This window comes from Elgaria multicarinata, chromosome 4 (assembly GCF_023053635.1).
Source record: "Elgaria multicarinata webbii isolate HBS135686 ecotype San Diego chromosome 4, rElgMul1.1.pri, whole genome shotgun sequence".
In the NCBI taxonomy this organism is placed as follows: Eukaryota; Metazoa; Chordata; class Lepidosauria; order Squamata; family Anguidae; genus Elgaria; species Elgaria multicarinata.
In genome coordinates, this window is record NC_086174.1 from 20,080,873 (window position 1) to 20,095,528 (window position 14,656).

General features: G+C 41.9%; 2 protein-coding genes across 9 annotated transcripts in view; one reads left to right on the forward strand and one right to left on the reverse strand.

Moving 5' to 3' along the window:
• The window catches only part of EIF4A3 (eukaryotic translation initiation factor 4A3), a 428,365-nt gene that overhangs the window by 337,267 nt on the left and 76,442 nt on the right, over positions 1-14,656 (forward strand). The window lies entirely within an intron of this gene.
• Positions 1-14,656, reverse strand: part of MAP4K3 (mitogen-activated protein kinase kinase kinase kinase 3) — a 91,034-nt gene that overhangs the window by 2,265 nt on the left and 74,113 nt on the right. For all 8 annotated transcript variants that reach the window (XM_063123887.1, XM_063123886.1, XM_063123890.1 and 5 more), the window contains 9 exons: positions 12,720-12,780; positions 12,509-12,626; positions 9,737-9,795; positions 8,510-8,613; positions 6,930-7,101; positions 4,252-4,320; positions 4,070-4,162; positions 1,829-1,899; positions 1,170-1,225 (listed from right to left, as the gene is read on the reverse strand). In XM_063123887.1, coding sequence (XP_062979957.1) covers positions 1,170-1,225; positions 1,829-1,899; positions 4,070-4,162; positions 4,252-4,320; positions 6,930-7,101; positions 8,510-8,613; positions 9,737-9,795; positions 12,509-12,626; positions 12,720-12,780 — 803 coding nt within the window. The remainder of the gene's footprint in view (positions 1-1,169; positions 1,226-1,828; positions 1,900-4,069; positions 4,163-4,251; positions 4,321-6,929; positions 7,102-8,509; positions 8,614-9,736; positions 9,796-12,508; positions 12,627-12,719; positions 12,781-14,656) is intronic.

The following is a 14,656-nucleotide window of genomic DNA, read 5'->3' on the forward strand; positions in this document are numbered from 1 at the left end:
CTTTAATAGCAATTAATTTTCTCTGTGTCAAACACACAGGGCAGCCCCTCTGCCAACGGGATGACAGACAGTCCTGCCCAGCCAATCCATTTGGAGTGAAGGTGGGCCCCAGCCACGTGGTTAGGCTGTTGCTACCAGCAGGGAGGGGGAAGGGGATGGAGGCAGCCAATTGGGGCATGCAATGGAGGGGAGGGGCACCATCACATGCAAATTTCAGAGGGGGGATTCACTAGGGAGGAGCCACATTTTTATATTCATGAGCCCCTCTGTAGTGAGGGGACTGAGGGGCAAAAAAGCAGGAAAGGAGCAGGATTGCTAGCGCCCAGGGTGACATCGGATTTACACTAGTAATAATAATAATAATGATGATGTTGACAACGAGGACTACATCAAGCCATTAATCATTAATAACCCTAGTGAGGGCCGGCTTCAGATTGTGAAGGTGGTGTGAAGGCAAGACACCATCTAGTTGCCGGGGCGGAGTGGGGCGGCTTCTTCCTCGCTCAGCCTCTTTCAGCCTGAGGGCCAAATTGAATTGTGGAGAAGCACTTGGGGGCACATTTCAGCAGTGGGCGGGGCCAAAGGCATGAGTCCAAAATTACCCAAAATAACAGCGTATTTTAGCCTACAGCTCTTACTACTGGTAACTAAGCCTAGGAGAGAGATTTTATTTTTTTCAGAATGGGAAAAACCATGTAAAAGCTTGGAAACCATTAAACAATCAGCAGTTTGGCGGGGGGGGGGGGAGGGTTGGGACCAGGGAAAAGGGGTGTAGCTTTGTTTTTAACTGTGCATATTTATTGTTTTATACTGTATGTTTTTATCTGTACGCTGCTCTGAGATCTTAATGATATAGGGCGGGATATAAATGTTTGAAATAAATAAATAGTCATTTGAGACCTCAGGTGAGCCAGATTTGGCCTGCTGGCCTGAGTTCAACAGCCCTTCTCCATCAGGCCCAATCTTCATTGCTGCACTGAGGGAAAGGGCAGGCCAGGGATGAGGTGCCGGCGGCTCCTGCTATTCCTCAGCAGCAGGATAACCTAACATGCTGACCCCTGATGCTAGCCTTGAGCCTGTTTATTAGCTTACACCCACTCTTCTCCTTCCCCACGTGAAGAACAGTCTCCGCCCTTGAGCAAACATATTACGACTGGGAATGATCCTACCTGTCAGATCCAAGGAGTCTGAATATTCTCGTATTGTCCGAAATTTCCTGTGTGATCTGTTTGAAAAGCCAAATAAATGCTTAGCGGAGAGTTAAGTGCTTAATAAAGAAATGCCTAAATGAATGATGTTTTGCAAGGATTTTGTTTTGCAGCTTTACGTAAAGTTACGCTAACTACATCTATATTGGGGTTCAATGATACTGATCAATTAAAAAAAATAAAGTCAGCTAAAGAGTGCTTCTCTTTAATATGATTACTTCAGGGAAATTGCTATGTATAAATACTACATGCTCAAAGTGTGTTACACAGAGTTCAGTAATCCAAATAATACACCCTATGCTATATGTCTGTATTACCACCACTTTATTTTTCACATGGGGCGTCTAAGTCTGACAGACTGCTGAAGGTTACTCAGCAAGTTTACAGGTGAGCTGAGATATGAACTGGAATTTCCTGGTCCTTCTTTTGATCGCTATGCTATATAGCCATTTCTTTTAGGGAAAACGGAGTATTCACAGGCTAGATATTATATTCTACAAAATCACCTAACAATTGAAATGTTAATTACAGATGCTAAGAAGGACAGAAATCTTTCCTTGAAGAGTATTTTTCAAGACAAGTCAAATGGAATGATTTTTATTTCATCTGGCAATATTTACCTCATTTGACCGAAAACTCCTGCCTTGCATTCCATGCTTCCAGAAAGCCAAAACACTATCTTGCAAGCAAACTGCCAGGAAGAGACACCTCAAATTAACTTTTCATATTCTGTAGCCATACAGTTATTCGCTATACACATTTGAATATTCCATACACATTTGGATATTCCATACACATTTGGATATCTGTAGGGCTGCAGCTTTAGGGTGCAATCCAGAAATAATTAAACATGCTTAACCCCAACAGAAACCAAGGGCCCGGTTCAGGACACCGTGTTTTGTACATAACAGGGCACTGTGGTTTAATCCAAAACGAAAGCAGAAGCTTTTACTCTCCTCTCCTCATATACGAATCTCCACCTGATTTTTAGAGAACGTAAGAAGTGCCCTGCTGGATCAGACCAAGGGTCCATCTAGTCCAGCACTCTGTTCATAGAATCGTAGAATAGCAGAGTTGGAAGGGGCCTACAAGGCCATGGAGTCCAACCCCCTGCTCAATGCAGGAATCCACCCTAAAGCATCCCTGACAGATGGCTGTCCAGCTGCCTCTTAAATGACTCTAGTGTGGGAGAGCCCACAACCTCCCTAGGTAACTGATTCCATTGTCGTACTGCTCTAACAGTCAGGAAGTTTTTCCTGATGTCCAGCCGGAATCTGGCTTCCTTTAACTTGAGCCCGTTATTCCGTGTCCTGCACTCTGGGAGGATCGAGAAGAGATCCTGGCCCTCCTCTGTGTGACAACCTTTTAAGTATTTGAAGAGTGCTATCATGTCTCCCCTCAATCTTCTCTTCTCCAGGCTAAACATGCCCAGTTCTTTCAGTCTCTTTTCACACAGGGGCCAACCAGCCATCGGCCAGGGATGAACAAGCAGGACATGGTGCAACAGCACCCTCCCACCCATGTTCCCCAACAACTGGTGCACACAGGCTTATTGCCTCAAACACTGGAGATAGCACACAACCATCTGGGCTAGTAGCCATTAATAGTCATTGCCTCCACGAATTTATCCAACCCCCTTTTAAAGCCATCTAAATGGGTGGCCATCACTACATCTTGTGGTAGTGAGTTCCATAATTTAACTATGTGCTGTGTGAAGAAGTACTTCCTTTTATTTGTCCTGGATCTCCCATCAATCAGTTTCATGGGATGACCCCGGGTTCTGGTATTTTGAGAGAGGAAGAAAAATGTCTCCCTGTCCACATTCTCCACACCATGCATAATTTTTTACACCTCTATCATGTCTCCCCTAAGTCTCCTTTTTTCCACACTAAACAATCCCAGTTGATGTAACTTTCCCTCGTAGGGGAGATGCTTCAGCCCCTTCATCATGTCAGTTGCCCTTTTCTGCACTTTTCCCAGCTCTATAATATCCTTCTTTAGGTGTGGTGACCTCTCCATTCCCACCTGGCGCCCCCTCAACCTTTGTTTAGCATTTGGGGGAGTTTGCATGGGCTGCCACAGGGAGGAGGGACAAGGACGCCCACTTCTGCCAGTCCTATCACACACATGTAACTCTGGACACAATCCTAGATGTCCAAGAATTAAAGCAGCCTTCCTCAACCTGGGGCGCTCCAGATGTGTTGGACTACAACTCCCAGAATGCCCCAGCAGCTGGCTGGGGCATTCTGGGAGATGCAGTCCAACACATCTGGAGCGCCCCAGGTTGAGGAAGGCTGAGTTAAAGGGAATCTAAATGATAAATGGTAAAAGCTCAAATTTAAAACCACAATAGCTTCTTTACTTCAATGCAATAATGAAGATAAGGTACTAACTAAGCATTTTTTAAAATTCCCTAAATCCAAGAGATCAAGTCGGAGAGGGAAAATGCATGAGTAACATATGAACTCATTGCAAACCTCAGATATTATCTCTGTATATTGTACCTTTGTACCTATTATCCTTATTTCGAGGGATATTAAAGGTTTGTATTTTATAAACTGACTTTATTCAATAATGTCCTTTCCCGGCACTGCTTTAGTCAAACATTTTTCTTTTGCCCTCGATCTTTTTTTGTTTTTAAAGGAATATACATCTAGCACCTTTTAAATAAGGGAATGTATGATCTGTCTTAACCTACTTTAAACCACACCTGTCTGAAGAACTATCTAAAAAGAACGGTGTGTTATCAAAGACTGAATACTTAATCCTCCCACTACTACAGTTTCATCTATATGTTATATAATACAATGAGGTATTAGAGGAGCTGTCTGATGAAAGTATAAAGGCTAACTCTTGCTTACCTATTGATTCAATCTGGAAATCAAAGGTGAGTTCTGAAGACAGTTTTCGGCTAGATTTTAATCTGCCTTGCAAATTGACTATTTTTATACAGCCTGAAAAACAAACATCACATATCATTCAGCTGTTTTCTTAAATCATGCAACTTTTTTGAATAGGAACAACTAGATCACACGACACTTACAATCCAAGCAGACCAAAATGGTATCTCTCTCCAATTGGGTTACATGAACAACATTTGTCTGTGTAGTATCTAGAACAGCAAAAACAAGATTAGTTTAGAATGATGCGTAAATATTAACTCAAGGTAGGTGCTCTGTAATTCAATTAATAATTTTCATTTTGGTTCTTTTAAAAGTCTATTTTAAGGTGTTTTATTCTTTTTTTATTTTATATCTTGTACACTGCTCCGAAATTTTGAATGGGGAGCAGTATATAAATATTGTAAATAAAAATAAATAACTAAATAACTGTTCCAATTGTATGAGAGATTAAACATACAGTCCAGTTTTTGCTCTTTCAGAACCCTTTGCACACATGATACTAGTTGGTTTGGTGCTATATGAATGAATCTCATTGAGGCAAAGTGTCTTCAGTAAACACCCTGCTCTATTTCTGTGTGACATCTGAATCAAGAGCGGCCGCCGAACACATTCAGAACTAGGGATGGAAGACCAAGGGATACTCGAGCTTGCTGAAATTCTCTGAATTTTTATTCTCTGAATTTACAGCTTAAATAAATGTGCATTTTAAAATGCATTTTTTAAAAGTGTGGACTTTCTCCCCCTCATTAAAGTTTGAAAACATAAACATATAAAAGAGTGCATTTAAAAAAATGACCATTTTAACTTATGCACGTTTTAAAGTCTGCGTTTTGCAAATGTAAGTTCAGGAATTTGCTGACATCCTCAGTGAACATGCACTCCTATTTGCATTCCAGGTTGCGAAGGGGGCATTGAAACGAAATTCTCGTACATCCCTATGCTGAACCAGCATCTAGACACAGTAATGGTTTGAGTAAGGGCTAACAAACTAAGACTTAATCCTACTATGTCAGAGACTCTATGACTGGGCAATTCCTGTGTACAAGAATTGGGAAACTTCCCTGTTCTAGACAGGACTGCACTCCCTCAGAAAAAATAGGTAGGTAGGTTGAGGATGGTTCCTGGATTCATCAATGACATCTGCGGCAAAAAGCGCTTATTACCAGCTTCACTAGGTCAAATGTCAATTACTTCTTTTCCTGGAGAGGGACAACTTGGCCACTGTTGCCCATGTATTGGTAAATCCACGTTTAGTTTACTGTAATCCTCTTTCTGTGGAGTTACCCTTATGCTTGGTCTGGAACTGGCAACTTGCCTTCCCCAAAACAGAGTTGTGTGACTGCTAAGATCAGTGGAGGGGGCCTTCATGACTTGAAAATTGCCATCTGGTGTCAACCCAGAAGCGGGCCTTCTCTGTGGTGGCACCCACAGAAAAGGCCCTACCCTCCTGGTATTTGGCAAGTGCCAGCTGTAGTGTGTTTTAGGTGCCTGTTAAACACCTATCTCTTTACCCAGGCATTTCCTGATTGATTGAACTGCCCAGTTTGTTAACTATTGTGTTTTAAGTTTCTCGTTTTAAATGTTTTATCCGATACATTTTGTCTTTATTATGATGTATATTCACATTTGACTTGTAAACCATTAAGAGATATATTTTAGATATGGTAAGTGGTGCATAAATCTGATTAAATAAATGAATAAACTTTTGAAGCTCCCTGTAAATCTTCCCTAAAGGGCAAAGAGCAGTATGTGCTTGTGTGTGTGTGGGGTGGGGGGGGGGGAGAATGCAGATTGGGAAAATGGTTAAAGGAACTTGCTCCCAGTGCCATGGCCCCAGCTGGAACCAGTCCCCCACACTGTTCGCTATGGCTGCATTTACCATTTTGAGAAAACAGCAGGAAATGAGATTATGGATTTCCTAATGTTGTTTGGCCTTTTGCTGTGAGAAATCTAATGATGCAACTTGTGGGTGTGAAAGTCACCACAGAGAAACCACCTTGGGGTTTGCATATAACTTGTCAAGTGCCATGACATTGAGCAATAAACTCTCAGGAACAAACTGAACAGGACACTGGAGCTCCAAACTATGACTAGTTTGAAAAACCTACGAGAACCAATGTTACACCAAGAGAAGCGTAAAGAAGCATAGAAGCCTTTATATTGATCACATAAACCATCTTTGAATGAGAGCATTAGGCATCCTGAATCTGAAAGTGTTTAGATTAAAAAAAAATCAAACCAGAAAACAGCAAAATCATAATAAAATCTACTGAAAAACAGTCATCTCTGTAGTTATAGGGAGGCAACTTGTAGGCCAAAACATACGGAGCCCAAAACTCCCTAGCCACCATTGGTTATGTTGACTAGGTCTGATGGGCGTTGCAGGCCAAAAGATTTGCAGGGCTACAAGTTGCCCATTACTGTTATAGATGATGGTCATGCTATAACTAAGGTGTTCATCAGACGAGTGTTTTATTGCACGTTCACTACTGCCCACTCAGATTTTTGTGCATCATTCAGACTACGCCGACTGCCTCTTGAGCACCTCCCACTCCTCCCAAAATCCATTTTTTTGGGGAAACAGAATGTGCTGTCATTTCCTGCTGTTTGCAGGAAAAGCAGCGTGATAAAAACAGCCCCTGAATGGGCCACATGGTCTTTGTTTACTTCCTCTTTCTTCTCCGGGAAGAAAGAGGAAGTATTGTGGGACAGGAGTGGGGGTGGAGAAGCGACAGCAGGGAACCGTGATTTCCCCCGTCTGATGGAGCTCTAAGACAGCTAACTGTATTAGGAAAACTGACCCAAGTAATTCACAAACCTGTTTCTGTAAACCATGAAGAGGTAGAATTTGGGTTGAGAGTTTCAAACTTCACCACCTGATTGAAGTCTCTCCCTTTAGTTACACCAACACAAACTAAAGGGAATTCCTGTTCAGGTACTACCAGCATTTCAAACAACCTCAGTGGACAAGGTACAGGAAAATCTATGTGCTAAATTAAGAAGAGTATTAGCCACAAAGAAGTTATGGCACTGTTTGTATAATACATTATTATTTTAACAACATCATGGAATAAATTAAGTTTTTTATATAGATTTTGCCATTGATGTCAGTACCAAAACACCACCATCCAAAAGCATTTCCCGAAGTTCTTTACAGCCCAGAATCTGTGTCTGAGAACACTGGGTGGCAAGGCTTTAAACATTCAAGACCCCCAGTTATTAGCAACCTCCTGCACTTGCAGAGGTCTTGATCTACTTGATCCACTTGAACTCATGTCAGGAAGGGGCCATAGCTCAGTGTGACAGAGCACCTGCTTTGCATGCAGAAGGTCCCAGGTTTGATCCCTCGGCTTCTCCAGGTAAGGTGAGGAAAAACTGCTGCCTGAAATCCTGGACAGCCATTGCTACTAGTCAGTGTTGACAATACTGAGCTAGATGGACTCAGTATAAGGCAGCTTCCTATGTTCCTATGAAAAAATACATGGACAGAGCTATCTGGGGGTGAAGTGTGAATCCATGGCAGAGGAGCTGCCACTTCCGAGGCCCTGCTGGCTTGCGCCACCCAGGGCATAACGTGGGAGGTCACTATGCCGGCTCCAGGGCAGGTGTACTAGTTGTCGGGGAACATGGGTGGGAGGGTTATGTTGCACTCATGTCCTGCTTGTGGTTCCCTGGTTGACAACCGGTGGGCCACTGTGTGAACAGAGTGCTGTACTAGATAGAGCCTGGTCCGATCCAGCATGGCTCTACTTACGTTTTTCAAAATGCAAACTAAAATTCAGGAATGCTATGTACACCAGTTGCTGGGGGACATGGGCAGGAGGATGCTGTTGCACTCATGTCCTGCTTACAGGTTTCCCGTGGGCAGCTGGTCGGCCACGGTGTTAACAGAATGCTGGCCTAGATGGACCCTTTGCCTGATCCTGCAGGGCTCTTCTTACGTTCTTATGAAGGGTAATAGTCAGCACAGCTGCAAGGCCTTTTTTGTGTGGCCCCGAGAAGCTGGCATGAGTTGCCTGAGAAGACGCTTGTTGGTTTTTAGAAAGACATGCAGAACCCATCTATTCTCACTTGTTCAATTTATACCCCGCCTGTATACAGAATACCCTATTCTGGCAGGCATCTGAGGGCTAGGTTGATACTCGGCTGTTGGATTGTGTTTTGCTTTTAGATTGCAGTCACTGATTGTTATATGGGGAGATTTCATGGATTTAACTAACTGCCCGAAGGTGGGTTTTTTTTTTAGAGAGATGGAAAATAACAACAACAGCAATAACAACAACACAAACATCTTACAAAACCTTCAAGTTGATCGTTACTAAAATATGAAGAGAAAAAAAAAAGATTTTCTGCAGCGAGTAATTCTTAGATTAGGGGAACTTTTGAAAGGGAACTTACCTTGATTAACATGAATTTCTGCATTGGTTCAACCCACTCTAAGAGAACAATGCTAGTCTGTAGAGCCCCACAAAGGTATTTGTGTCCCGAGTAAGGATTCCTCACTAAAAAGAGAGAGAAATTATAAAACACCTTAGAGTAAAGCACACACAAAAGGTAAATATGTTCTAGGGACTGATTCACAAAAGATTTCTGTTTTGGCACTGAGGCATTTCTCCTCAACTGGTGCACCAACAAAGGCATCCAAAGCCTCAGCAAACATGGGAAGGAGATGAGATAGCTTGGAACTGTCACAGGCGCGCCTCCATTCCTGGCACGTAGATCCAAGTTTTGCAAAATTGCCTGGCAGGGAATGGGTATCTGTCTTCCCTGTTTGCTAGGACTCAGCTGCCTGAATGTGGCAGTGACACCAGCACAAGATGTACTGTGGATTAAGCCCAGAATTTTATAAAGGGAAAAATGTATCTCCGCAAGATGACAAGCTTCAGACCATGGTTACCACTGTCTCAAGGCCTATATCAAGTTTTTGTAGGCCAGAACAAGTGTTGTAGGATGTTTTGCCTCATCTGGGAATAGGTTTAAACCGTTAGCGAACACAGAAAATAAAGTGCTATTTACTGGGGGACAGTATTACTCTGGCATTGGAGTTAAAACAGTTGTACAATGGTCAATATTTCACATACACAACCTTCATCACTGTAACTGTACATCCTATGCATGGTGGACTGCTGAAGCATCAAGATTGTGCCAACATGTTTAATATCCAAGCGCGGGGGGCAAAATTCTGAGTCTGGGCATGCTCTATCAGGAAACACCCCCCCCAAAGGACTGACGTATCTAGGGGTTCTCCATAAGCCCTGCCCCTAGAAGTCACTAGGTCCAGACTTTCCCTAGTACTCCCTAAAATAGCCAGCTGCCACCACCTACTGATATATCCTTGGCTGTGTACTTTAAGGCCAGCACATAAGGTGAGATATGCCGATCTTAGAATCCACACAGACAGATAAAGACTAAACATACATATATATTCATAAAATATATCAATATCCAGAATAAGTGAGTAAGTAGTCATCTGATAACTATTAATATATAATGGGATTAAAACATAGTTTCATAAGGTTACAAATGTGACACTCCAAGCCAGCCATTTTGTCCCCAAAGTCACGCAGGCGCAAATTACTAGAAGAGATGTATGCAGTGAGATTATTAGATAGTATCTTTACTTACCCACACAACACTTCTGACACCATTTGGTGTCTGGGATTTTTGCAGAAACTGCAAACTTCCTAGTATAAAGAAAAACACAAATTAACAGCAAGTTGAGATCTCTTGATGGAGCCCAGCCTCCTTCTGCTCCAAACCAATTACTGAGAAGAGGGAGGTGTTAGTGGGGCAGGTGGGGAGGTGGACCACCATCTGAAGGGTACAGCATTCAGGAGTGAGCAGGTCAAAGTGCTGGTATTAACATTTAAAGCCCTAAACAGTTTGGGGCCAGGATATCTGAAGGAACACCTCCTCCCATATGTGCCTGCCCAGACCCTAAGGTCATCCTCAGGGGTCCTTCTCCGTGACCCCCTGCCAAGGGAAGTGAGGCAGGTGGCTAATCAGGAGGAGGGCCTTCTCTGCTGTGGCACCCCAGCTGTGGAATGAGCTCCCTAAGGAGGTTCGCCTGGCACCTACACTATATTCTTTCAGACGCCAGGTGAAGACCTTTTTATTCTCTCAGCATTTTAATAGTCTATAAATTCAATTTTAACTTTGCTGTTTTAACTTTGCTGTTTTAAATTTGTATTTCTGCACTGCTACTGATTTTGTCCTGGTTGTGCTTTTATACTGTATTTCATATCCTGTTTTTATACTGTTAGTTTTATACTTTGAATGGTTTTAACTTTTGTGAACCACCCAGGGAGCTTCGGCTATTGGGCGGCATAAAAATGCAATAAATAAATAAATAAATAAATAATAAATCTGTCCTCCAAAATGCTGAATTGTCAGCTCCAAACCTAAGTACTGCAGTGCTACAGTGGGGCACAGCAGACTGCTCAACCAAACCTCAATTTGAGCAGAACAGCGTGTAGAAAGCGGTATTAAACGCTCATCACACTTAAGTTTCTCCCTCTTCCTTGTGCTGTCTAGTAGAGACTTTTTTTCCTTGTTGAAATTAAGGGAGGGAAAAGTCCAATTCCTTCCCCCATAATCTCTGATAAATATTAGTATTTCACCCCCTATTTTCTAAGCATATTTTTTCCCGTTTAATCATTTAAAAAAACCTAGCAGTTCTCTAGATAATTAGCGGCAACATGAAAGCAATTTTTATTTTGTAAATAAAAACGTCCACTCTTTAAGAATGGTCATTTTTTTATACGTGTGCCCCATTTAGGTACATTTATTTGGAGTCCCAGGTATTAAGTATCCTATATAATTTAAATATTAACTTAACTTATTCCTCGCTGCACTAATTTCTCAAGTTGTGTTTTCACACAACCAATACTATATTCATCAAAAAGGAATTAAACAGGTCTTATTTTCATAATATGAATTAATTCTCCGAATTGTTAGCATCACTGCATTTTTACTATACTTTGACATTTAATCTGTTTCTTTTTCTTTCCATTTAACACACCATGAATAACTACCCAAACTAAAATCCTCATCTTTTATGAATTATGCTAATGTAGAAACTTTAGGCACTAATTTTTTACTTACACTTATGCCTTTTAAACATGAATTATAAAGTTCTCACCTGTACAATACAACTTTATTTTACTTTTTGATATCTAAAGTAAACATTTTTAATCTGTTTTGATGGCAGTTGCTTCTACAGGGAAAAATATTAATGTTGTTACTATTTAAACCACTGTAATACCCATAATAGTCTGGTGGCCCAGTAATACCATATTAAATCTGGGATACCTAAACCTCTTTTCCTTCACACCTCGCCTGCTATTTTACTGTGCTTGTTTTCTTTCAGTTCCAAATGATTTCATTATTTCTGCCATTCTTGAACAGATTTTATCAGAAATCTTTCAAGGAATGTTTGGGGAAAGGAATTTTATTTTTGCTTCTTCTTCTTCTGTTTGCCTCCTTTAGTATAACTTTGCTCATATTTCAGAGGGTTCCCCCATCCCGATTTGTGTATGTGTCTATTTTTAAAAAATTAGTATGTTTCTGCATACCTGAGAAGTCTCAAATATTTAAAAACACACACACACACATTCACCACTACTTTGTCTGTAGGTAGCTCCATTCCAGTGCCCTGCTGGGGCAGTTCTCTTCACATTCTGATTACCGTATAAGTGAAAAGATCCTGCTGATGTCAGGTGCCTCTGCCTGAATTTCAGGGATCCCCCCTTCTGCCTCAGCATTTTGTATTACAGCCACCCCATGCAGGTGATCTCAGGTAAGTGGGAAAGTCACATTCTGCCAGCCTGCTTTTGCTGGCACTTCTGTGGATCCAAGCCAGTATTTTGTGTTTCAATGGGGTTGCATCTAACTGGTGTCTCTGTACTGACACAGAAGCTCTTTGATCCAGCAGAGGTTCCCACTGGAGGAAGGCAGGGGCAATTTTTAGGTGATTCCCTGTCCCCCGACTGCATCCACCTATACCACCTCCCACAGTGTTTGTCCCCCAAACCATCTGGAGGACATGGGGGATGCATTGGGGGTTACTGGGAGGATTGCCAAAAATTACTTCTCCCTCCCTCCCTCCAGTGGGCATCTCTGCTGGATCAAAGAACCTTCCATCAACTGAGAGATGCCAACTGGATACAACCCAATTTTTAAAAACTCTATCACGTATTTTAAATTTCTAGTTCTTTTCAATTTCATCTCACTCCCCACAATCTCTTCTCATAGGCCCATTTCTTTTATGATTTAAATTTCATAAACAGTTACTTAAAAGAAAGAAAAAAAGTAGCATTTTCGAGTCACATTTGGGATTCCAGTTTAAAAAGAAACAAAAGAAAGTAAGATGGGAATCTAAAACAAATCTTTATTTACCTGGGAAGTATTCTGTCGGGAAGTTTGTGTGCTGGTATAGAAACAGGTAACTTTTGCATTTGCCGTGCGTAATCAAACAATCCTGGCAAAATGTGGGAATAAAGCTGAGAGGCTTTACCTGTAAACAAAATGGCAAATATGCTTTAAAAAGTTAAATGACATTTATAAGCACAGACGTCTACATGCCAAATTATACAAAAGAAGGTCTTACCAGATATTGATAATAAGCAATTGTTCATTACATACAGCCATGTGCATCGTCGGGGAAATAGCTGATAAGAGAAAATGTCAGGAAAGTCATTTCTAAACGAGATGACGACTTAAGAAATTGTTATTTGATGAAGTGCCCTGCAGCTATCTAACACACTTATGTAATTTGTTATTTGGTTAATTTATAAGCTACCCTTCAGTACAAGGTTCCCAGGGCGCTGCACACTTAACAATACATACAATACAAACTTAAAAATAACATTAGTTGAGCATGTCTTATCATTTAACAGCCTTCTCCAACCTAGTGCTCTCCAAATGTGTTGGATTAGAAGTCCCATCATGGCTAGCAGAAGTTGATGGGAGTAACAGTCCAATACAGCTGGAGGGAACCAGGCTGGGCCTAGGAGGCTTGTAAGATAACCAAATGGCTAGCACCAAGCGTGAGAAAAGACCACCTTTTCTTTGCTCCTCACAGTGGCATAAGTGAAGCTGAGCTTAGAAGGGTCTTGTCCAGCTAGACCAGGTGAGGAAGCCGCATCCCAGAGGGTCTGGGCCAGGGCTCAACAGCCATTTCCAGGGGTCTGGTATTCTCACAGGATTGCTCCCCCACCAGGTTACCCCTTAAGTGTAACCCAAAAGGGGCTTCCTGTTTTGAGTTGCTGCACCCTGATCTTTAACTCCAAAATACTGGCTGTACTTTCTCCTATGAGAGAGGTTGAGAATGGTTATGTTGCCTGGGTGAGAGCTGAGGAGGTAAGGAGGTCTCTGGTGAGAGCAGACACAATGTGTGTCTTATGGAGTGACTGGGTTTTGGTATGCCTTAGTCATGGTTAGCTTTTTGAATGTGCAGTACCACTTTACATTCTGGATTATTCCTATTTTTACGCTGTTGGTTTATTGCTCTTAGGTTTCTTTAATTAGACATATATTTTTCTCGATGAGTTACTGTGTTTTGATATTAGGTTGATATTTTCATTTCATTTCACTTATTACATTTCTATACCACCCAATAGCCAAAGTTCTTCGGCTGGTTTACAAAAATTTAAAACCTTAAAAATACAATACTGTAAATATAAAAAACCAGTTACATATGAATATATGCACGCACCCACCCCACCCCTAAATCATTTTAACAATCAACAATAAGGAATCCCAAGTAAACACCTATCCTATGCTACCAAATGCCTGAGAGTAGAAGACAGCCTTAACCTGTCACCAAAAAGATGACAAAGTTGGTGCCAGACCAGCCTCACTGGGGAGAAAGTTACAAAGTCAAGGGGCCATCACCCAGAAGGCCCTCTTCTTTGTTGCCACCTTCCAAGCCTCTCTCAGAGAAGGCACCTGGAGAAGGGCCTCAGATGATGAGTGTAATATCTGGGTAGTTTCATGCCAGGAGAGGAGCTCTGCCAGATATTGCAATCCCAATCTACGTAAGGCTTTAGAGGTCAAAAACAGTACCTTGAATTGGGCTCAGAAATGTACAGGCAGCCAGTGCAAATGGATGCCACAACTGGTGCTTTACGTCCGGACCTCGTGTCTCAATTATGAATCTGGCCGCTGCATTGTGTACAAGCTGAACTTTCTGAACCATCTTCAAAGGCAGCTCCACGTAGAGCACATTGTAGTAATCTAACTTGGAGGTTACCCAGAGGTTATCCCTGTCCAGACAGGGGCATAGCTAAGCCACCAACCAAAGTTGGTATAAGGCTCTCCAAGCCACTGAGATCGCCTGAGTGTTAAGTGACCAAGATGGCTTCAGGAGTACCACCAAGCTATGAACCTGCTCCTTCAGGGAAAGCAGAACCCCATCCAGAACAGATTTGAAAAAGCAACGTACAAATACTAAATTAAATTTGTAGCATATAAAATAAACTCTCCAAAATGAAAAACAGGGCTGCCTCTTATTAGTTTCCTCTGGCTACACTCAAGCCACTTTCT